This window comes from Phaseolus vulgaris, chromosome 10, assembly GCF_000499845.2.
Source record: "Phaseolus vulgaris cultivar G19833 chromosome 10, P. vulgaris v2.0, whole genome shotgun sequence".
In the NCBI taxonomy this organism is placed as follows: Eukaryota; Viridiplantae; Streptophyta; class Magnoliopsida; order Fabales; family Fabaceae; genus Phaseolus; species Phaseolus vulgaris.
The window spans coordinates 16,048,906-16,071,811 of NC_023750.2; the positions used below are offsets into that span (position 1 = coordinate 16,048,906).

The following is a 22,906-nucleotide window of genomic DNA, read 5'->3' on the forward strand; positions in this document are numbered from 1 at the left end:
GCGTTTCAGATTACTTCTTTTACGCTTGCGAGAACTTGAGTACGCTGAGAGAGAATTTTGCATGGTTCCTGAGAGTTCTTAAGTTTTCTCTTAGTATTTGGTGGTTCAGTCACTGACTTGGGCGTCGGAGCGTGATCGGCCGCAGCGGCGCCGTTCTATCTTTTGCAGGTTCTTGAGGTGAATCAAGGCGAAGGACCGAAGCTAACATGGCGCAGAAGTCGATCCAGATTTGACGTGGCAAGGCTCTTGCGTCTTGGTCAATAGGTAGGATCACTATGTAAATGTTTTCTTAAAGTAACCAAATATAGAACATACAACATATAAAATAAAGCAATCAATTAATCAACATTTAAAGACCCCATAATCATTGAACTAACACGGGGTAAATGAAAAAGTCCTAACCTTAGAAACAAGCAAACACAAAACTGCACCACACTCAACAATTGTTGCACCTCAAAAAATCGTCACCCCACACAATCGCACTTCACAGGATCACACAAACTAGCTGCCCCAATCACCCACTCACTAATTTCAATTCAAAAAAACCTAACCCCCAATTGATTTTTTACTAATATGTCAATCCACTCCAATTTCCACCTGTCACAACACCTAATCCCACTTCTCTCTACCACATAAGTAACACTTAACACTGTAAGATGGGACTTAACAGAAAGGACAAATTTGGATACTTTTAAAAAAATATAGGGATCAAATTGATTTTTTTTAAAAAAAAAAACCATTGTACTGAATTGAATATTGACTCTAAATATATCAATAAGGTAATTATACCTAAATTTTATTTTTTAAAAATTAAACTAAAAATTATCCCGAATTTATAAGTTTAATTTCATGATATTTTATGTGATATTTTCAAAATAAAGGTATTATGCCCTAAAAATGACAATTTTCATAATTCATTAGTTTAAATTAAATTAGGGATGTTTATGGTCCAACTCGTAACTAATTCATAAAAAAACAAGTTGGATTTGTTGATCAAGGATGATCTTGTGCTTTGATGTCTCCAAATCCATGGTGTTTGGTGGAAGGCTGGAGTTGTTGCTTGTGTGGGTAGGTTCTGGGTAGATTAAAGTGTAATCCACTCTTTATTTAAATCTAAAATTAATTTGAATTAAAACCTTTTTGAAAAAGATTGTTTTCTAAAGAAGTGAAAAAACAACCAGTTGTTTTATCATTTCAATCGGTTGTTTGACACTTAGTGAATTTTGAAAAGGGTTTGAAGTTGTTTGACTTGGTTGACTTTGCTATCAAACCAATTCAATCGGTTGTTTTGTGTTTTCAACCAATTGTTTCTTTGAAAATCCTAACAAAATTCAGTTATGATTTATGAATCTCTTATAAATGATTTCTTACTGACTGCGCTTCTGTTTTAAATGTTTTTAATTATTCTTTGGAGTATAAAATGTTAGTTATACGCTTCTAGAAAGTAAGAAAAATAGTTTTGAGAAATCATAGTGCAAATTCAATTTCAAGTTTTCAAGATTCACATCAAGCTTTGGATTTTCAAGTGTGTGGAATAGGACTGGGTGTACTTCTGATCTTTAAGCTTTGTAATACCCAGGTGTATTCTATTCTCTTCTTCCTTGATTACTGTATTTCTGTAATTGGTAAGTGCAGAATCAGAGGGTGTTCTGATTTCTGTGGATTATTGTGCCAAAAGGAGTGTGTTTCTTAAAGGGCTCAAGGTTAATCTTTTGGTGGTTTGTGTTGTAATCTAGTTTTGGTTGCATAGTAGAAACCCAGAAGTTTCTGGGGACTGGATGTAGCTCTTGATTTAAGAGTGAACTAGTATAAACTGCTTGTGTGCGTTTCTCTTGCTTTGATCTCTTTTAGATTCTGTTTTTAAGTTGTTTTAAATTCTACTAGTATAAACAACCGATTGAATCGAAGAAACAACCGGTTGTTTTTCTGTGTTTCACTTTAAAACAAATTGTATTCTTGGCTAACTTGGTTCCTTTTCTGGATTTCTTCACTGAGTTTCATTAAACCTTCAAAAGTAATCGAAAATCTCTTTCCAACAATTCACCCCCGTCTTGTTTAAAGGCCATATATTCTAACGATTACCACTATCCATATGCTATCTTGATTTCTAAATTTCTGAATTATTTTGAAGTGGATCTTGAGGAAGAACAAATTGAAGTGGTGAAATCATCACATGAAGTGAACAATGGTTCACTTAGTAAGATGGGATTCACCAAAATTGGTGGAAGATGGATAAGCAAAGGATGGAGACCAAGGTGGTTCCTCAAGTGTTGTGCAAGTTGAACATGAAGAGGAAGAACAAGTTGTTACTGCTGAAGGTGATGGAGTTAATGCTTAAGAGGATGAACCTACTGCTAATTTTGGTGTTGGACCAAATACTGGGAACATAAGAGATCGCATAACATCAATGCAACCATTTGAAAGATTGATGGTGAATAGGATGGACAACTTTGCGGATGACCAGAGAAGCCTGCATGATCTGTGTGCAACAAGGTTCAACTCCATGGATGCACGTTTTCATAACCTAGATGAACAGATTGAAGTTGTTCAAAACCAACTATTTGAGCAGCAGTATGGAAAGGAAGATTGAAGCCAAGTTTAGTTGTTATTTATGCTTTTCTTGCTTTAATTTCTGGACAATTTCTTTCTTGATTCTATTTTACCCTTTCTTCATTCTATTTGTGAAGACAAATAGGAGGAGAAGGTGTTGGTTTATGTGTTGTGTAACCTGCTGCAAACTCTGATTTGGTAGGTTAATTCTGCTGTTTAAACTTGTTTAAAGCTGTTGCACACACATTTTTTTGACTAGTTTTTCTGCTTAAATTTGTTATGCAAAAAGTTGGTTTGTGTGCCTTCATAACCTGCTTCTATATATGCTCTGTGTTTGCATAGATTTTGTTTTGCAGATGCTGGTTCAGATTCAAACAGATCAACACAAGCAACCAGAGATTTGTCTTCATCAAATAGGGGGAGATTGTTGATCAAGGTTGATCTTGTGCTTTGATGTCTCCAAATCCATGGTGTTTGGTGGAAGGCTAGAGTTGCTGCTTGTGTGGGTGGGTTATGGGTAGATTAAAGTGCAATCCACTCCTTGTTTGAATCTAAAATTGATTTGAATCAAAACCTTTTTGAAAAAGATTGTTTTCTAAAGAAGTGAAAAACAACCAGTTGTTTTATCGTTTCAATCGGTTGTTTGACACTTAGTGGTTTTTGAAAAGGGTTTGAACCTGTTTGACTTGGTTGACTTTGTTGTCAAACCAATTCAATCGGTTGTTTAAAAAATTCAACCGATTGTTTTTTGAAAATTCATAACAAAAATTTTCTTAAGTTTGGTAAATCAGCTTTAAATGTTTTCTAACTGTTTTGGCTCTTGCTTTAAATGTTTTTAACAAACCTTTGGAGTATATAAAGGTTGTTTTACGCTCCTAAAGATATTGAATTACTTTAGACATTTTGAGATTGAGAAAATAGATTTGAGTTTTCAAGATTTGCATCAAGCTTTTGGATTTTCATAAAGGAGTGGAATAGGATTGTAGTAATCTTTCGTTTTTGATATTGATCAGGTGTAATCCTTTCTTTATCTCTTGTATTTCTGAATATTGGTGGTGTAAGCAGAATCAGAGGGTGTTCTGAATTTTGTGGTGTTGTGTGCCAAAGGAAGTGTGTGGCTTGAGGTGTTCAAGGTCACTTCTCTGGTGTGGTTGTTTGGAATCTAGATTTTGATTGCATATGTAGATACCCAATGGTTTCTAGAGACTGAATGTAGCTCTTGGGATAAGAGTGAACCAGTATAAATTGTTTGTGTGCTTTTCTCTTGCCTTGAACTCATTTACATTTTGCTTTTAAGTTGCTTTAATCACTGCTGATAAAAATAACCGGTTGAATCGCAAAAACAACTGGTTGATTTTCTGGAAATCAACTTAAACAGTTTTATTTCATTGTTTTCTTGATTTCTTTCTCTATGATTTTGCATTGTAGTTCATTATACTTTCAAAGTTTGCGAAAATATTTTATAAACAATTCACCCCCTCGTATTTAAGGTCATATATTTTAAGAGGATTAGACTTATACATCAAAGTTATACGGGATGAAATTGATAACTCACCTCATCATCTCATCATAAGATGAATGGATTCACGAAATGATCCGACATTTTTTATTCTATTTTGTTATAATTTTTTTAGATCTATGTATTTGTTATTATCATATTTATCATTTTTTAAAAATAAAAATAAAAATAAAAATTAAATCAAACTTTAATATTTTTTTAATATTTAAAAAAATAAAAATAAATAAATAATATATAAATAAATTAATATAAATAAAATTTATATAAAACATTAATTATCACCAATTTTAATTTAAAAAAAATTTCTCTTTCAAAATATCAACATTAAGAAAAAAATAACCCGTCTCACCCCCAACTATAACCATTAAATTAGTCAGCTAAGCGAATCAAACCAAGACTAAGACCAGGTAAGATAAATGATGAAGGGTTAGAGGGCCAAGAACCCATGATCCACTTTCTCATCCGTGAACTAAACAAACCATTATAAAGATTCTGTGTGGAGACCAAATTTCTAGAACTGTTATTGAAGCACTTAAAGAACAGCGACACAGTGGTGACTGGAAAGAAAGATCAGAAAAGTTTGGTCGAACTCTGAAGGTGTGGAAGCATGGCCATAGCCCCAGCATACGAAGAACACCTCCCTGCATCACCGAGCTGGCTGAACAAAGGTGACAACGCGTGGCAGCTAACAGCAGCAACTCTGGTGGGTCTCCAAAGCATGCCAGGCCTAGTCATCCTCTACGCCAGCATAGTGAAGAAAAAATGGGCAGTGAACTCTGCTTTCATGGCTCTCTACGCCTTCGCAGCAGTCCTAATATGTTGGGTCCTCCTGTGCTACCGCATGGCTTTCGGGGACAAACTCCTTCCCTTCTGGGGTAAGGGTGCCCCTGCGCTGGGCCAAAAGTTTCTGATAAACCAGGCCAAGGTCCCTGAGACCACCCACCACTTCAAGAATGGAACCGTTGAGAGCAAGAAATCAGAGCCCTTATTTGCCATGGCTTCCCTTGTCTACTTCCAGTTCACTTTTGCTGCTATCACGCTTATCTTGTTGGCTGGGTCGGTTCTTGGGAGGATGAACATTAAGGCTTGGATGGCTTTTGTGCCTCTTTGGCTTGTTTTTTCTTACACTGTTGGGGCTTTTAGTCTCTGGGGTGGTGGCTTTCTCTACCATTGGGGGGTCATTGATTACTCTGGAGGCTATGTTATTCATCTTTCTTCTGGAGTTGCTGGCTTCACTGCTGCTTACTGGGTATATAAAACCTCTTTTTTCCTTCAGTTTTTTGTGTTATATTTTAATTAGATCTAAAGTTTAATTATGGTACTGTACCATGATAGTATTTAAAATAAGTGCTTTTGAAACCAGTATTTTTTTTTTTTAAAATCACTAATTTAAAAGGCAGGTAAAATTTAATTATAAAAATAAATTAAAAATGACTTTTTTAAAATAAACAGATGAAACAAACACATGAAAAAAAGTAGAAATTTATTTACCTTGTTAAATAAGAATTCATTCCAAGCAAAGTTAGAGCTGTGATCTCAGTGTATCTCAGTTACTAATTGTGGTTAAAAGAAATGGGTATCTCAGTTTTGTCTTTTATTTGTTTATTTATTGTGAATTGCACAAGTGTTTTCATGAGAAATTAGTTGAAAATGCTGAAAGAAAAGATGGATTAAGGTTGGGCCAAGGTTGAAGAGTGACAGGGAGAGGTTCCCACCAAACAATGTGTTGCTGATGCTAGCGGGTGCTGGGTTGCTGTGGATGGGGTGGTCAGGGTTCAATGGTGGAGCACCATATGCAGCCAACATTGATGCTTCCATTGCTGTGCTCAACACCAACATTTGTGCAGCCACTAGCCTCCTAGTTTGGACCTCTCTGGATGTCATCTTTTTCAGCAAACCATCTGTTATTGGAGCTGTTCAGGGCATGATGACTGGACTCGTTTGCATCACCCCAGGAGCAGGTATGTATGCATTTCTTCAGTCATTTTTATTCTTACTTGTGACTTATAATTTTTTTTAGTTTTTAATAAATTTTAACTAAACCATTTCTGATTGAAAGAGTATTTCGCATAATGAACTGATAGGATTATTCTTTATAAATTATTTACTTTGAAAAATATATTTTATGTTTATTTCTTACTGTAACCTTTAATTCTAAACAAAAATCACTTGTTTATTTTAGTTCTTATTTTAAAAAATAAATTACATTTAAGAATGTGAATATTTTTTTTTTTAAATTGCATCCTTATTTTCTGTTTATCTATTAATTCAATTCCTTTACAAATTAATAATTGAATATAAAAATAAAATAAAAAAAGTTTTCTTACCCATAAATAATATTATAAAGTTTTATAGGTGATATCTATACATGAAATTGATTTTTTTTTTTTGCACACTCAAAAAGTTGACATTTTTTGCATATTATCCCATTTGATTTTAATCTTTTTCTTGACAGAATTTTTTAATCTTTTTAAAAATGAATTATTTTCACTTTGTAAGTTTTAATTTTTAAAAAATAAACTCTATTTAATTATTATGTGAATTTCTATAATAATCATATATGGGTTCATTTCACTTCTAAATCATTGCTGATATAATATTACTAATACATGTCACTTATTGAAAAATAAATTACTAAAGTCTAAAGAGTGACATAATATTTCTATGAAAAAGGTGACATAATAAAAATCAACAAAAAAAAAGAGTTGAAAACCTAAATATTTAATGACTTTTTTTATTAACATCAATAAAATTAAATTAACGAGCACACTTCAGGCCCTGAATATTTAATGATACATGGACTAAAACAATACTAAAGGATTTAATTACACCATCACAAATGTTTAGTTGTACCATTGTTGGCATTTGTTGACATTAATTAATACCAGAGTGACAATGAAAATTTGCAGGGCTTGTGCAATCTTGGGCAGCTATAGTGATGGGAATACTTTCAGGGAGCATTCCATGGATGACTATGATGATCCTCCACAAGAAGTCAAGCCTACTACAGAAGGTTCATTATTTTTTCTATGTGAATACATAGTGGTTTTCAACTTTACACACATCACCATCTAAAATAATAAACAATCTTTAAAAGGATGATGATATTTTAATATCCACTAAACAAAAAATATTTATTTAACAATTCAAAATAATATTATTTTAATAATATTTTTTTAATTTAAATTTTTTATATATATTATTTTTATTAGTGGGTTGTAAAATGAATATAATTTTTTCAATGAATATCAAAGTGTTATTTTCCTAAAATAAATGATAGAAAAAAAAGAAGCAGTATAAAAAGTTGACATATGTAAACAATACAGTGTTAATTAATTAACTAATTTTAATATATTTTTCATCACTTCTTAAATATTAGTTCAAATGTATTAGAAACTAATAATGAAAAGGAAGAAAAGAAGAGGGGAAGAAAAATATAGAAAGATGTTAATTTTAATGAGTCATGTTAGAAGAGAAAAGGAAATAATAAAAAAGACGGGATGAAAAATAAAATGGAAGTTAAATAAATATTTGATCCGTGTCCAATTTTGTTTAATCAAATAAAATATATTTGAAATAATATTTAAAAAGTACTACAAACTTACATTATTCAATATGTTTTGATAATCTTTCCTTTTTACAGTGTCCCTTTTGCTATGTTTTTCATTAATTCTTATCCAATAATATTTGGTCTTGGTGGATTTTGCTTTCTCATTCACATGTAATCTGTTGATTAATTATTTACCCTACACAAAAGGACAAAAGGTAAGAGTTAGGTGGGTTTTGATATTAAAAACACAGAAGATTGGTGAATTAATTCTCTTACTTATCTCTGAATTCTATTTCAAAAAGGGTAAATCAAATGGAATTCAAGGTTTCAAGCATTTAATCATTCTTGATCTTGACTAAAAATACTTCAAACATCTTCGTCAGTGAGGAATAGTTAAATCAGGAATTTTTATTGGTTTACCTTTGTCAGACTACATTTAAGTCTCTAAAGATATTGTTAATCTAGTACAAGTGTCACAATAATCCTTTGCTGTTGTGGTCCTAAATAAATATTTAACAGTTGCGTGATACCCTAAAATCATAGCAACTGCATCTTTCAACAACTCATATTATTTAATATTTCACTCTTTTTAATATCATATATTGTTTATTATTTTAAAAAATGCAACAATATTTTCTCTTAAATCCATCAATATTGTAAATTGATCTCACAGGTGAGAAAAATCTTTTATATTATATTATTAAATTTATTTCAATTTTTTTATCAATAAAAAGTATAAATATATTTAAGGTATCACAACTCTTAATTAAGAGTGCTCCTATATTAACATATTCAACAATAAAAATATACACTTCATACCTTAATAAATTAATACACTATAAGAAAAACAAATTTTACATACAACAAATAATTAGTTGTTATAATAATTAAATTAAAGATCATTTTAAAAATTAAAAAAAAAATATTTTTAAATTAGTTTATATTATTGTTGGATGGTTTCTAAATTAGTATCTAATTAGTTACCCAGGTTTTAACTATCAAATTTTTAGTTTCTAAATTTGGTAGAAAAACCTTGATTGCTAATTAGATATCAATTTAGAAACCATTTAACAATAATATAAACTAATTTAGAAACAATTTTTTTTTAATCTCTAAAATAATCTCTAATTTAGTCATTATAACAACTAATTATTTTTTATTTCTAAAAGTTGGTTTCTATTTCATTATTTTCTTGATATTTTATTTATTTTCATTTTACATTTTTATTTAAAATTATTATTTAATTTTTATAAACAATATTAAATATATGTTATTCACTCTGTTAACAGAACTTTTCTCCTTAATCAAAAACAAAATACATCTATACAAAAATTTATGGAAAGTTCTGAGTCACACCACTGTTGAGAACCTCACTTGTGTCTACCTACCGTGTCAAACCCTCATTGCAGTCTAATCTCCCTTGTCACGGGTGGGCAAAAAATCCAAATTACAAAATCCAATCTATAATTATCCAAATCCATATTAGTTTTGATCCATTTAAATGGATTTATTTTAAATCCAAATCCATATTTTTGGATTTTAAATCCAATCTATTTAATTAGATATGGATTGGATATGGATTGGATACATTTTTGGAATATCCAAATTGTATTTTGGGTTGGATTTTGACTTGGCTCGATCCAGGTTGAGCCAAGACAATTCAGGCGCAGGTTGAGCAAAGTTGACTCAAGTCCACGTCGAGCCGAATGAGCCCGGGCCGATGTCAAGCCGAGCGGGCCCGGACTGATGACGAGCCAAGCGAGTCCAAGCTGATGTCGAGCCGAGGGGGCCAGGGCCGATATCTAGTCATTCGAACTTGGGCCAATGTTGAGTCGTGCGGGCCGAGGCCGATGTCGAGTCGTGTGGGCTCGGGCCAATGTCTAGTCGTGCAGGCTCGGGCCGATTTTGAATCGTTCAGGCTCGGGCTGGTGTTGAGCTGAGCGAATCCAAATCGATGTCAAAGCGAGCGGGTCTGGTCGATGTCGAGACGGTCGGGCCCGGACCAATGTCGAGGCAAGCGGGCCCGGGCCGATGTCTAGCCGAGCGGGCCCGGGCCGATGTCGAGTCGAGCGGGCCCGAGCCGATGTCGAGCCGAGCGAGCCCGGGCCGATATCGAGTCTGGCGGGCCCGGGCCAATGTCGAAGCGAGTGGGCCCGGTCGATGTCGAAACGATCGAGCCTCAACCCGATGTCGAGGCAAGCGGGCTCAAGCTGATGTCGAGCCGATGTCGAGTTGAACGGGCCCGAGCCGATGTCAAGCCGAACGGGCCTGGGCAGATGTCGATCCGACCGGGCCTGAGCCATTATCGAGTCGAGCGGGCCTGGGCCGATTTCGAGTCGAACGGGCCCGAGCCAATGTCGAGCCGAGCGGGCCCTGGCCGATGTCGAGCCGAGCGGGCCCGGGTTGATGTCGAGCCGAGCGGGCCCGGGCCGATGTCGAGTCGAACGGGCCCGACCGATATCGGGTTGAGCGGGCCCGGGCCGATGACGAGTCGAGCGGGCCCAGGCCGATGTCTAGTCTGGCGGGCCCGGGCCGATGTCGAGTCGTTCGGCCCAGGCTGATGTCGAGTCGTTTGGGCCTAGACCGATCTCGAGCTGAGCGAACCCAAATCGATGTCGAAGCGAGTGGGCCCCAACCGATGTCGAGGCGAGTGGGCCCGAGCTGATGTCAAGCAGAGCGGGCTCAAGGTGATGTCGAGCCGAACAGGCCCGGGCCGATGTCGACGGGCCCGAGCCAATGTCGAGTCGTCCGGGCCAAGGCCGATGTCGAGTCGTTCGGGCCCAAGCCGATGTATAGTCGTTCGGGCCAAGGCCGATGTCGAGTCGTCTGGGTCAGGGCCGATGTAGAGCCGAGTTGTTCTGCGTCCAGGTTGAGTCGGCTTAGGCCCAGTTCGAGCCAAATTAGTCTCTGTCCATATCAAAATGGATTTAATGTAATTGACAAAATGGATTTAATATAATTAATAAAGTGGATTTATTCTGGATTCAATCCACTTTAAATGGATTTTAAAAAAATCCAAATATATTTATCTAGTTAAAGTGGATATGGATTTTAAATCTAATCCATTTATTTGGATTTGGATTTAGATTGGATTTTGGAAAATCCAATCCATGCCCACCCCCTACTTGTCACAGTGTGAAAAGTAAGCTTATAAGTTTGATATGTTGGAAAAGAAAATTTCACAAGCAACAAAACATCCTAATTTCCCTGTGACTCCAAAAAATGTGCTTGTAGGCGAACAGAAGAAATAACAAGGAGTCGCTGCAGCTAACAACCGTTCTGACTTTGTATAATTAAAAATTGAATGTTGATGTAACAATACTCAGCACTATATAGCATCAAACCAGACATCCTAATGTCTCCAAAAAAAACAACTTGTAGGCTAACAATTGTAATAAAGTGTCCAGTGGAGATGATGTTTGTTTGATGCATTTGGAATCTGCTTCAATGTCCAGCAGAGAAGTTGACGTTTGTTTAATACAATTATAGCATTCATTTATATATATTTTTCTTTCTGATAAAAAAAACACACAGGTAGATGATGCTCTAGGAGTGTTTCATACACATGCAGTGGCTGGCCTATTGGGTGGTCTTCTCACAGGTCTCTTAGCAGAACCTGAGCTTTGTAGTCTCATATTGCCGGTGAGTAACTCAAGGGGTGCCTTCTATGGTGGTAGTGGTGGTGTTCAGTTTTTGAAGCAATTGGTGGCAGCATGTTTCATCACAGGATGGAACTTGGTCTCCACCACACTCATTCTTCTAGCCATACAGTTCTTCATACCCTTGAGAATGCCGGACGATCAACTTGAGATCGGTGACGACGCTGTCCACGGGGAAGAAGCCTATGCCCTTTGGGGTGATGGTGAAAAATATGATCCAACCAGGCATGGATCCTCTATAGTTGATAAAACTTCCCCATCTCCCTATGTTCATGGAGCAAGGGGTTTGACCATAGACTTATGAATGATGTAGAGGCAGTTCTCTATAGCAAAGTGGTAAAATTATCTCTGTACTTTACTATTACCAATATTTTGTTAATAGAGAATATTTTTCTTTTCACTTACTTTTTTAATAAAATTACAATCTCTATAAATAATCTTACAGCAAACTTATCAAACTTATCAAATTATACCTTCTCTTTCATAAAAAAGTTATATTATAAATTACATTTAAAATTATAGTGTAAATGAAATTTAAAATTATAATTAAAAGTAATAATTATTGACTATTCAAATTTCAAAATAAAACTGATGACAACTTTGAGTTTAATGCTAACAAATTCCTCCCTTAAACTCAAACATTTTGTATTGTTTTTCTGATTGTCATTGCCCATACTTCCAATTTTATATTTTTCCTTATCCATCTGCCTCCAATATTTTTCCACTAGTCACATACGGTTCTGGATTAGAAGCAACTTCAGTTTTCTTCACTACACCAATCCATGTAGAATTTTGAATTGAATTATTTTTAATTTCCCAAACAAAATCTTCTCCACTTTTACCCTTGAAATTTAAGGAATTTAAGAAAGACTCTGGCTTCAATAAGCATGGAACATAATGATTAAACCATATTTCCCTTCAGAAGTTTCTTATTGTCATAAAGAATTTTACTTTACCTAGTAGTCAGATTGTCTGAAGTATTATTTCCTACACTCTCACAAACAATAAAAGATGGGAAGATACTTGTCATTGACCTTTGGTTTTGCCCCTAGCTTCTTCATACCTTCAAGGGCATTTGAAAACTTATCAGGGGTTTCTAATTTGGACTATCCATTCACCTTATTTTTGTGTGTCACAAGCAACAAATGAAGTTCTTCTACCTGATTGACTCTACTTTCTTTGTCTTTCTCAATATTAACATATTTTTCTTTCAATGTTGTAAACATTCTTTCCATGTTACCAAATTTTGCTTTAACAGTCTCCAATTAAGATACATAGACATTCCTTTCATTTAAAAGATTGTTCTTTTCACTATTCAGTAGATTGTAAAATTCTTCCAAGTTACTTGATTTCTCCCTTAAACCTTCAAGCTCAACTTTTTCATCACAAAGGGACTTCTTCGGTAATGTACTCTTTAAGTTGAGTTTGAACATTAGATTCTTCGCCATCTCCACATGTACGAGAACTCGTCCATTTTTGTCCTTCAAGTGCAAAATTTGGTCTTTCATAAAGACCAAATAACATTTCTCCAGTAATTGTCTCATACTGAGAATATTATTCTTCAAATCAGGTACATAATAAACATCCTCCATAATGCCTTGTTTTCCATCCTTTTGAGAAAAACATATTTTCCCCCTGCTTTGATGGGAACCTTTGTTGAGTCTCCAAAAGACACATGTCAATCTTCTATCTCTTGTAACAAGAAAGAGATGTTTGTGCTCACACATATGATTACTAGCACCAGTGTCTAGATACCATACCATGTCACTATCCAAAATGACGTCTTCATTGGCCATCATGAGAATTCCTTCCTCTCTTGTCTCATCTTCCTCCACTAAATTTTCACTTTCTTCCACTCTTTTCTTGGCATAACACTCCTCTGCACAGTGTCCATATTTTCTGCAATTGTAACATTCAACATTTGAATGATATGACCACCACCACGATCTCGACCTCGTCCATGCCAGTTTTGCTGGTTCATTTGTCCCCTTTCTTCATTGTTGTTTGCATGACCACGACCTCTGTTGTGATCAAAATCGTTGTTTGTAAGGCTTCCTCCAAGACTTCTTGTTTCTTTTCCTTCTTTCTTTGTTCATGTGCTTTAAAAGAACCCGTGAGATCATCAATGGTCATCTCTCCCATGTTTCTTGAGTCCTCGATTGCACATACAACATTTTCAAAGTCATCGGTCAATGACCGAAGAATTTTCTCTACAACCCTTGCATCCGTGAGAGTTTCTCCATTGCGTTTAAGTTGATTGGCTACTAGATACATCTTCCGAATCCTTCATCTTCATGGCCTCCAACTCACCTCGTAGAGTTTGAAGGCGATTTTGTTTAACTCAGACTGCACCCTTGAACACCTTTTCCAAGATGTCCCATAATTCCTTTGAAGTGGATGCACCAAAAATCTTCTCAAAGATTGCCTCATTAACAACTCGATACAACATATACAAAGATGCCTTATCTTTCGATCGTGTCTCTTTCAACACTTTGTTTTCGGCCGCCGAATAACCAGTGGTATTTTATAGTTCTTCAAAACCTTGTTGAACAACCTCACAAAAATCTTGAGATCCAAGAAGGGCTTTCATTTGGATGCTCCGATTGTCATAATTGGTCATCTTTATTAGTCGAGGCAAGGACATATTATTGGTGATACGGGGAATAACTCTTATTTCATTGCTACTATTCAAATAAGAATACAATATCTTTAGATAGTCTTACAATAGATTTCTCAAATTCTACTTTCCCCCTCGTAAAAGCTATACTATAAATTACATTTAAAATGATAGTATAAATGACATTCAAAACTACAATTAAAGGTAATAATTATTGGTTATTCAAATTTTAAAATAAAACTGATGATGACTTTGAGTTTAATGCTAACCATATTGGTATACTATGTTTAAGTATCTAAGACATAAATTCTTTAATGTCATTTTAAGTGTGAAATAAATCATGTTAATAAGAAATTTCAATATCTTTAATAATGTTAGTTATTTTTTTGTAATATGTAATGGTTAAAAAAATGTTTGTATGTTATAATGGCGATGTTAATCACAGGACAATAAGAATAACTAATGCTCATATTTATATGCAAGTTTGATATTGCATTAGTAAGCAATGAGATCGCATCACAATCAATTGGAGTGTAATGATGGTATTAACATTTTTATTATTTTTATTATTTGTTTAAGGTTTAGGGTTTAGGATTTTTTCTAATAAAAAAAAATAATTATTTGTTAAAATTCTAGACAGATAAGGTTATTAGTTTTTAAATATTTACTTTTAAAAGTTATATAGAAAATTATAATTATTGTAAAGAATTTAATGTTATTATCCAATTATAAATTAGCCTGTATCTAAGGTTATCAACTCAAGCGACTTACAACATTATTATATTATCAGTAATATCTAGTTTTTCATAAGTTGGCGAATTAAAATTTCAATATTTGAGGGAATTTTCCACACTAAAGAACAATATATCTACACAGAGAAGTACTCTAATTCTTATACAGAAGAGACCGATAGAGTAACATATCCTTCTTGATTTATAAAACGTACCCTCTCTGGTTACAATACGTTCCCACCAAATGCTAGGGAAAAACCTTATCATGTTAATCACCATGGATAATATATGGCAAGTGTTACTGTAAAAAGTTGCTTGCACAGAGTTTCCACTACAAAGTATGTCCATACTCAAGAAAAACAAGAACAACGTCTATTAATACTTTTTATGAAGGTTTTATGCCAATAGAACTAAGTATATGATTGATGGAATAACTAGAGGAGCATTGATGGAAAAAACTCCAACAAGAGCCAGATACCTGATTTCTAATATGGTCGAGAACTCGCAACAATTTAATACAAAGAATTGCAATAGATTAGTGCATGAGTTAAATTCGGGATCTATTCAAGGAACGGAGGCAAGAAGACTAGATGATCGAATTATTGAGTTCTGAAATAGTGAAGAAAGTGATATTGGGTCAACAATCAATTATGGTGCATAAGAGTTGTGGCATATGCGCTTCAATGGAACATTTTATAGATTATTGTCCTCAATTACAAGAATCAGCCAATCCTTCCATGAAGTCAGTAGTCGGAAACAACAATAGTACAATCCCTATTCAAACATATACATTCCAGGGTGGAGAGAACATCCTAATCTGAAATATGAACCATCTTCATCCCAACCTTGGAAGAATCAGTACACGCAACAACAAATGAACTTTCAAACCCCTCCAAATGCTCAACAGAAATATGTGCCACCTCAACAAAGGTAATCACAACAACAGATTCAACCAAATAAGCAGCAACAACAGATGCAGAATAATTCTTTGTAAGAGATAGTGAAATAGAACAATCCTCAGATTCCAGCAATGCCATCAACAATTCTAGCAGTTCCAACAAGAAACTAGACAATTTCAGTAACATATATGTCGTAGTGAATGATTTAAAGACACAAGTAGGGCAATAACATCTACAACAAATGAAATGAAGCAGCAAAATTATGAAGTTGTACCCTCTCAATCATTGATGAACCTGTGGAATAATGTAAGTGTTATAACCCTCAAAAGAGCAAAGATTAAGCTAAGAAAACATAGAAAATCTCGGCTAATGAGATAGTTGTTCCCGCTGGTTGACCTGGGTTGTCTTTATGCGTGGCTTGTTCTCGCGAGCTAGGGCACCTTCGTTCTGCTCCGTTTGTGAATACCTGAAAAGAAGCGAACAAAGGGGCGCGCTCGCGGCCGTTTGCACTCCGACGATCAAGTCAGCTAGCGAGAAACATCAAAGGTGACGCACCTCCGTATCGGAACACCGTAAAGAATGCTGTGAAGGTGGTCGAAAAATAACTGAATGACTGAAACTGTGTAGCCCTAATCGTCTTGTGCACACAGTGGGTGTGCAGCGAAAACAACTAGGGTTTGTGCTCTGTGTAAGGCTACGAGAATTAGGTCAAAACTCGGATCGCCCTTGAAACGTTCCCAGGTCCCTTTTTATACACCTCTCGTATTTAAAACGGGTTAAAGCGCATTGAAAGCGTATAAAAATATTCCTTGGAACATTCGAATCTTAACTGAATTAACGCGTACCTTAGCGAACTTTTAGGAAAGCCTTGATGTTTTCAGTGCTTATTGCCACGTGTTCTTCTGACTTGATCGCGAATCTTCGTGGAGGGCCCTACAGCGCCGTAACCCAACTTAGGGTTAATCCATCGTGCGAACCCTCCTTTCTCGAAGTGCCTTTGGCGCAAAGGGGGTGACTTTCTGGGTGCCAACTCATGCGCCCCAACTTCTAGTCACTCACCTTAGGAGTGTATCTACCTTTCTCTCGTACCATGCACGTGGTTCTCCCCTGGGCGTGGCCCCCTCATGGGTCGTATCTGTCCCAGGGTTTCCCAGCGGTGGCGTGGGTACTTCATGAGTTAGATTACTCCCTACTAGTACTAGGACTGTGGCCTTGAAGCCACCTTTCTCTTCTCTTCATTGCTGTTCTGAGCTATCAGGGCCCGAGACTTCCTCACGGTGTTGCCCCCTCCATGGTCTTTCCTATCCATGGGTATCGGGGTGTAACACCGTCGATGTCTTAACTTGACTATTTCTTAACTTGGTGACGCCTTAACCTGGCGATGCCTTAGCCTGGCGACGCCTTTCTTGTGCGATGCTTTTGCGAGGCGACGCCTTTGCGAGGTGACGCCTTTCTTAGGCGACGCCTTTGCGAGGCGACGCCCTAACCTGGCGATCCCCCAAGCGGTCAACCTGTTGACTTTCTTTCCTTTCTTTGGGGCCCTCGAGCGGTCCCACCATGTGTTGACTTTGACTTTGACATTTGGTCAACCCCCCGGGACGGTCCACAAGCCCCCCAGTCTTGAGCTGATAACTTGTTTTCAGCGAAAAGACTAAGGCCTCGCCCTATTGTCCACGTGGCATTCTGATGACGTGTCATTCTCTGATCAACTGACGTGACATTCTCTATACCGCTGATGTGACGTACCTTCGAGTGTTCTGACGACGTGACATTCTCTGAGCGAGAAAGGTCATGCTCTAATCTCGTCACAGGTGGCTCAATCGCACGGTCAGCGCTTGGTGCCCTTTGCGTTTCAAGTTGGCGCTTAATCCTTCGACACGTGGCGCGATCCCACGGCTGAGGGTGCGCATCGTTAGCGCTTCTTGAGTTAACGTTATAACTTTTGAAAACGCGCGCTCGAGTCACTGTTTCATTCATCTCTTCGCACTCTCTTCTACTGTTCATCCCTTCTCTGAAGCCTTTGTGATTCTCTGCAACTCTCGTGTTCTTTCTCCTCGCGAAAGCTCTCGCCTTTCTACACACCAACCTCAAAGGTATGGTTTTTCTTTCTTGTTTGCTCTTGCGCGTTACTGTATTAACCTGCCTGGGTCTGTTTTCATTTCTGCATCTCTGTGTTTTTCTTATTTCTTCGTTTTCCCCGTTCTTCTCTTTTCCGCGTGGGTAGGATTTTTCTAGGGTTTTCTCCCCCCTTGCCTCTTCGAGCCCTCTTTGCTGAACCTTTACCTTTTCTTTCTTTAGCTCTTCATCCATCCATGGCACGAACAAAAATAACACCCAATCCCCCTCCCCTAAGGGTTCACTACAAGGCCCTCTATTCATGGGCCTCCGACGAGCTATTGAACGAATGCACCAATCTGACCACTGTTGAAGACATAGAGAATCATCTGGGTGACTTGCGGTTGTATAACTTCAACGCCTTCTGCAAAACCCATGATTCCCACATCTCCATTCGTCATGGCACCCCTGGGGAGCCAGTTTGTGTGGACGATAGGTCCAACAGGGGAAAACCCTTCTTCTTCTTTTACCAAGCAGTATTCAAACGTATCGGCCTGCGCCTTCCCTTCACGACCTTCGAGAGGGAGCTGCTCACGGAGGTCAATGTAGCCCCTGCCCAACTACATCCCAATGGCTGGGCCTTCGTCCGGGCTTTCCTGATCTTATGTGGGTACCTGGGCATCCCACCATCAGTGGATGTTTTCCTCCACTTCTTTGAAGTAAAAAAGCAAGGGAAAAGTCTCTGGGTGAGCTTTTCTGGGGTCGCTAGCAGGATCCTCTTCACCCTCTTCCAAAACTCCTTCAACGGTTGGAAGGGTAACTTCTTCAGGGTGTGTTGCGCCAAGCACGACCCCACAACCCTGGATGGCTTCCCCCTATACTGGACGAAGAAGCCCAATCCGATCAAACCCAAATCTTTGGACGAGTTGGCCTCTGCCGATAGGGAGGTCTGTGTGGCGTTGGCTGGCCTGAAAGTTGTCTTCCACACCCCAACATTGATATCTCGCGAATTTAAGGCCAACGCCCTCTCTGCATACTTTGGTAGGGAGTCTCGTCCTTTACTTGTTTTCTTCATATCTGATTCTTGGTCGTTCTCTAATTATTGCAAGCAATGTTTATCTACTCTAACCCCCACGCGTGCTGTTGCTTCGTGAATTTACCTTCGTAGCAGAGTGGAATCCTGTACTTGGCCCTGAGTTCGAATTTTGATTTTGTGTTTCCATGCCTCGCCCTCCGTATTTGATACTTCTCTCTAATTAACCTTTTGTTGCTTGGTTTGTTTTGGTGCAACATCAATGATGGGTTCTGCAACACAAGCTGATTTGGCCAGGTCTTTGAAGGCTCGTCTTGGCGCGAAGTCTGCAAAGGGCGGCGCCTCCAGCACTTCCCCCCTTAAGTCTAATCCATCGCCACCATCACTACCATCTCATTCTACTGAAACATCTGATTCCCCCCATTCCCACCATACACCATCCCACCAAACACCAAACTCCCCTCTCACATCGCAAACACCTTCCACAGCCCAAACACCCCACTCCCCTCCAACACTCCAAACACCCAACTCACCACTTCCCATTGCTGCAGTCCCACTGGCTGCAGCTAGTGCTCCCTCCATAGCTCCTCCCGACAAAGGCAAGAGGGTGCCTATTGTGTCTTCCGAGGATGACGACTCGGATGTGGGGCCTGCTTATAAGAGAAGGAGGACCAATCGAGTCGTCCACTCACGCTCTTCTTCGCCTCCGCACGGGGGGTCCATGAGGGATAACCCCCCTAGCGCCACATCTCCCCCATGCCAAACAGTCCAAGATGAGGGGGTGGTGGAGTCCATGCCTTCATCAGTACCAATACCAGCGCCAATCCCAACATCAACATCAACAACAACACCAACACCAACCGCCCCAACAACCACCCCAGAACTTATAACAATTCCCCCTCCCATCATGCAACTGATGAGGGACTTATAACAATTCCTCCTTCTGGGGTGCCACGGTCAGAGGGCATGCCTTACTACCTGGGTGCCTTCTTGGCCGTAACCCTTGAGTGGCGCGCCCAAGCGAAGTCCAAAGCTGTCAAGGCGCGCACGCTCCAAACCCTTCGACAGGAAGTGGCTGCCCTGAAGGAAGAGAAGGAGAGCTTGTGCCGCAGCTGTGTGTGCCATGAGGAGGTCTACAAAGCCTCCTTGAGAGATGCCCGAGAGTCCAACGCGGAAGCCTGCAAACGGCTTACTAAGCTCCTTGAACAAGTAGCGTCTCTTCAGTCTAAGATCGTCTCCCTTGAAGCGGCGATGCGAACCTCCGAGGCACAACAGAAACTACTTGCTGATCAATGTGCTGCCCGGGGGCAATCGCTGGAGAAGACCGAGGGGGAGCTAGCTGAAAAGATGGAAAAGCTCAACCTTCTCCAAACCGAGCATAATCAGTTTCAGGCTGAATTGAATAGGCTTCAAGTGGAGAAGGAAGCTCTTGAGAAGCAGCTAGCCTCTGGTGACTCCACGATTGAAGATCTGGAGAGGGCCAAAAGGGAGCTCATTGCAGAGAGGGAAGCCCGAGACTCCACCATCGAAAATCTGGAGCGGGCTAAAGGAAAACTTATTGACAACATGGCTGATATCTTTGCAGAGGGATTCAAGGAGGCCTTAGCTCAAGCCGCCTGTGAAAACCCGGGTGTTGACACCTCCAACTGTAACCCTCTCAACCATATTGTTGATGGGAAGGTCGTTCCCCTCGACCTTGGGGAATGAGCTGTGCGGACCTTGACCTCTTTTGTTTTCTTGTAAATCTATATTGACAATCATTTGAATTTACCTGTAATTCTGATAATTGGCTTTTGTTTTAATATATATTCGCCTTTTGTCTTTAAATCCTTGCTGCTTTAACTTCTCTTGTAGCTTCTATTACTCTTTATCTGTCTCTGTTTTCTTTATCCTATCAAAAGCGTAATTGGTAGCTACTTCCGATGCATGATTCATCGTTTTACCCCTTTAGGTAGCACGTAACTTCCTTTTACTCTCCCTTCCTAAGTCGTGACGCGTACCTTTCCCTTGGTCTCTTTACCAGGAAACTTATTTGGTCTTTGTATCTGCAAGGAATCTTACTCACGAAGGCATCGCCTCTTTCGTCGTTGCCAAGGGTAAAGGAGGATTTAGCTTTGCATATTTCTCCTACCTTTGGTAACCCATGCTTCCCTCCTTGATCTCCTTCTTGCTCTTCACTTACTTGTTCTTGAGCCCCCAAACACTTACTACCAAGTTCTTCTCTGGTTTTACCATTGCTTGGGGCGAAAGGGGTCTTATCTTTTTCTTTCTGGCCTCGACATCGCTCAAGGGCGAGGAGGGCTTAGCTGTTCTCTTGTGGCCTTGACATCGCCCGAGGGCGAGGAGGGCTTATCTCAACTGTACTGGGTGCCCATGCTCGAGGAGGGACCTGCTCTGGGTGTCCTCAGCGTATCTAGACACTTGGGAAGAAAGTCGCGCTCTGGTCCCCACGCCCATGGAGAGGCCCATACAATCAACACCGTATCGTCCATGGAGTGTCTAAAACACCAAGGCAACTTAGCCCTTATCTCTTTGCGTTTGGTGCCCACACCTGAGTAGAGGCCTACTACGTCAGCGTCGTATCGTCCTTAGGGTGTCTAAAACACCAGACACCGGGGCTAGCTGTACATTCCTGAGGCGGGGGCATCCCGAAGGAATCCCCTAACCCCTGGTCAAGGACTAGACGCCTGGATTTTTGACTTATATTGACATCTGGTACCGGGGCTAGTTATTCATACTTGAGGAGGGGGCGTCCCGAAGGAATCCCTTAACCCCTGCTCAAGGACTAGGCTCCCGGATTTTAACTTATACTGACATCTGTTACTGGGGCTAGCTATTAATACTTGAGGAGGGGGCGTCCCGAAGGAATCCCTTAACCCTGCTCAAGGACTAGGCTTCCGGATTTTAACTTGTACTGACATACCTGTTATCTGGAGGGGGCGTCCCGAAGGAATCCCTTAACCCCTGCTCAAGGACTAGGCTTCTGGATTTTAACTTGTACTGACATACCTGTTATCTTGCTCTGCGTCTGACATCCGCTCCTTTATTTGGCGATACCTACTTTTGGCGACACCTTATCTTGGCGACGCCTCGACTTTGTTTTTGTTTCTTTGATCTTTGATCTTACATGAAAGGGAAAACTAAGGCAAGAATATCTTAAACTTTTCTTTTCTTTATTTGGGTGACCTCGTTAAAAAACCCTCGAGCGGGAAAAAGAGTGTCCCATTTACAAAGCTTCAACTGAAATAAAACTTTAAATTCGCCGCATTCCAACTACGTGGGATGGGGCCTCCTTCTAGAGTCTCTAACTTATATGAACCATTCCCCTTAGCTTTGGTTACTTTGAACGGTCCAGTCCACTTGGGAGACAACTTGTTTTCTAACTTGTACGGGTGAGCCTTCCTCATGACCAGATCACCAACCTGGAACTGTCGTAGCTTCACCTTAGAGCTGTACTGACGCTCCACTCTTCTCTTCACAACCTCAGCCTTAATTTTCGCCTCTTCTCTGGCTTCATCTATTAGGTCCAGGTTGACTCTCCTTTCTTTGTTGGACTCTTCTACCACGAAACCTAGGAAACGAGGCGAGCTCTCGTGGATCTCCACTGGGATCATGGCATCCGATCCATACACCAGGCTGAAAGGCGTTTCCATGGTGGAAGATTGAGGCGTGGTGTGGTAAGCCCATACGATCCTTGGTACTTCTTCTGCCCACGCCCCTTTAGCCTTCTCCAATTTGCGTTTCAAACCCCTCAACAAAACTCTGTTTGCTGACTCGACCTGCCCATTTGTCTGGGGGTGTTCGACTGATGCAAACACTTGCTTGATTCCTACTTCTGTACATAGCTTCCCCAACTGTTGGCTCGCGAACTGGGTGCCATTGTCTGAAATGAGACGCCTTGGCACCCCAAAACGACACACAATGTTCTTCCAAACAAAGTGTTGTACCTTGTGCGCAGTGATCTGTGCCACTGGTTCGGCCTCTATCCACTTGGTGAAGTACTCGATGGCAACGATCAAGTACTTCATCTGCCTTATCGCCAATGGGAACGGGCTGTATATTGATCTTAGTTCCTCTAGCGGCGCCCTGTGCCAATCAGCGTGCATCTGACACTGCTTGCAATGCTGGGCGTATCGCACGCAATCCTCTCTTACTGTTGGCCAGAAAAACCCTGCGCGTATTACCTTGGATGCCAAGGATCTTCCTCCCACGTGGCTCCCACAAATACCTTCGTGGAGCTCAGCCATTATCCTGGTGCACTCGTCGCCACTCACGCATGTCAAGATGGGGTGC

The 22,906-nt window shown here is 39.3% G+C and overlaps 4 protein-coding genes across 4 annotated transcripts; 2 read left to right on the forward strand and 2 right to left on the reverse strand.

Annotated features, from left to right (window-relative positions):
- The first annotated feature begins 4,457 nt into the window (after positions 1–4,457).
- Positions 4,458–11,678, forward strand: LOC137819361 (ammonium transporter 2-like). Its single transcript, XM_068623181.1, has 4 exons — positions 4,458–5,318; positions 5,745–6,030; positions 6,979–7,082; positions 11,154–11,678. Exons 1-4 carry the CDS (start codon positions 4,677–4,679, stop codon positions 11,580–11,582), a joined length of 1,461 nt encoding a protein of 486 aa, XP_068479282.1. The 5' UTR covers positions 4,458–4,676; the 3' UTR covers positions 11,583–11,678.
- Positions 11,679–12,543: 865 nt separating this feature from the next.
- On the reverse strand, positions 12,544–13,552 carry LOC137815526 (uncharacterized). The gene is made up of 2 exons (XM_068618643.1): positions 13,390–13,552; positions 12,544–13,157 (listed from the first exon to the last, which is right to left on the reverse strand). The coding sequence occupies exons 1-2, from the start codon at positions 13,550–13,552 to the stop codon at positions 12,544–12,546; spliced, it is 777 nt and encodes a 258-aa protein (XP_068474744.1).
- Positions 13,553–19,579: 6,027 nt separating this feature from the next.
- LOC137815531 (uncharacterized) lies at positions 19,580–20,320 on the forward strand. The gene has a single exon (XM_068618649.1). The coding sequence runs from the start codon at positions 19,580–19,582 to the stop codon at positions 20,318–20,320; it is 741 nt and encodes a 246-aa protein (XP_068474750.1).
- Positions 20,321–21,849: 1,529 nt separating this feature from the next.
- On the reverse strand, positions 21,850–22,266 carry LOC137815536 (uncharacterized). The gene has a single exon (XM_068618655.1). The coding sequence runs from the start codon at positions 22,264–22,266 to the stop codon at positions 21,850–21,852; it is 417 nt and encodes a 138-aa protein (XP_068474756.1).
- Positions 22,267–22,906: the final 640 nt, after the last annotated feature.

Coding starts and splice junctions, on each gene's coding strand:
- LOC137815531 (XM_068618649.1), top strand. CDS start 19,580: ATGCCTTACTACCTGGGTGCCTTCTTGGCCGTAACCCTTGAGTGGCGC.
- LOC137815526 (XM_068618643.1), bottom strand. CDS start 13,552: ATGTATCTAGTAGCCAATCAACTTAAACGCAATGGAGAAACTCTCACG. Junction 13,158..13,389: donor GACCATTGATGATCTCACGG/GTTCTTTTAAAG, acceptor GACACTGTGCAG/AGGAGTGTTATGCCAAGAAA.
- LOC137815536 (XM_068618655.1), bottom strand. CDS start 22,266: ATGGAAACGCCTTTCAGCCTGGTGTATGGATCGGATGCCATGATCCCA.
- LOC137819361 (XM_068623181.1), top strand. CDS start 4,677: ATGGCCATAGCCCCAGCATACGAAGAACACCTCCCTGCATCACCGAGC. Junction 6,031..6,978: donor TTGCATCACCCCAGGAGCAG/GTATGTATGCAT, acceptor GAAAATTTGCAG/GGCTTGTGCAATCTTGGGCA. Junction 7,083..11,153: donor AGTCAAGCCTACTACAGAAG/GTTCATTATTTT, acceptor AAAAACACACAG/GTAGATGATGCTCTAGGAGT.